Source organism: Seriola lalandi, unplaced genomic scaffold (genome assembly GCF_002814215.2).
Source record: "Seriola lalandi dorsalis isolate HSWRI2012SDOR001 ecotype SW California unplaced genomic scaffold, Sedor1 jcf7180002050028, whole genome shotgun sequence".
In the NCBI taxonomy this organism is placed as follows: domain Eukaryota; kingdom Metazoa; phylum Chordata; class Actinopteri; order Carangiformes; family Carangidae; genus Seriola; species Seriola lalandi.
In genome coordinates, this window is record NW_019520581.1 from 3788 (window position 1) to 4284 (window position 497).

Below are 497 nucleotides of genomic sequence, written 5' to 3' on the forward strand. Positions count from 1 at the left end.
CGGTGTAGTCGTATCGCAGGTAAATATTTCAGTGGTAACTAAGCAACAATGTCTTCAGTTCAGTATCTGAGAGAGTTTGTCAACGAGCGACTAACTGCTGCTGCTGAAGAAATATTCGGAGTCTTTGAACAAACTATCGTCGAGTACGAGGAAGAGATCGATCGTCAGCGCAGACTGCTGGATATCGTTTTGAAACCCGAAATAAAACTACACAGGACAGGTCTGTGAAACCAGAATGGTCTGAATGAAAACTAACACAGGAACATGACTCATACTGGATCCTGATCAGAGCCCTACTCTTACATTTAGTTTGAGTTTTCACTGTTGCACATGAAGGAAAAACTTTGGGGCAGATTTTTTATAAATAAAGAAATAACATGACCGAGTCTCTATTTTTAATGAATAAACATTCAACATCAAACGTACAGGTTGTATAAGACACAGGGGAAACTGACTGAACTTAAAGATTATAGAAGAATTGTGAAACAAAGAGCAAA

The 497-nt window shown here is 38.6% G+C and overlaps 1 protein-coding gene across 1 annotated transcript in view; it reads left to right on the forward strand.

The window, feature by feature from the left end:
- The first annotated feature begins 48 nt into the window (after positions 1 to 48).
- LOC147819727 (uncharacterized) overlaps positions 49 to 497 on the forward strand; it is a 4646-nt gene continuing 4197 nt past the window's right edge. The window contains exon 1 of the mRNA XM_087171870.1: positions 49 to 220. Coding sequence (XP_087027996.1) covers positions 49 to 220 — 172 coding nt within the window. The remainder of the gene's footprint in view (positions 221 to 497) is intronic.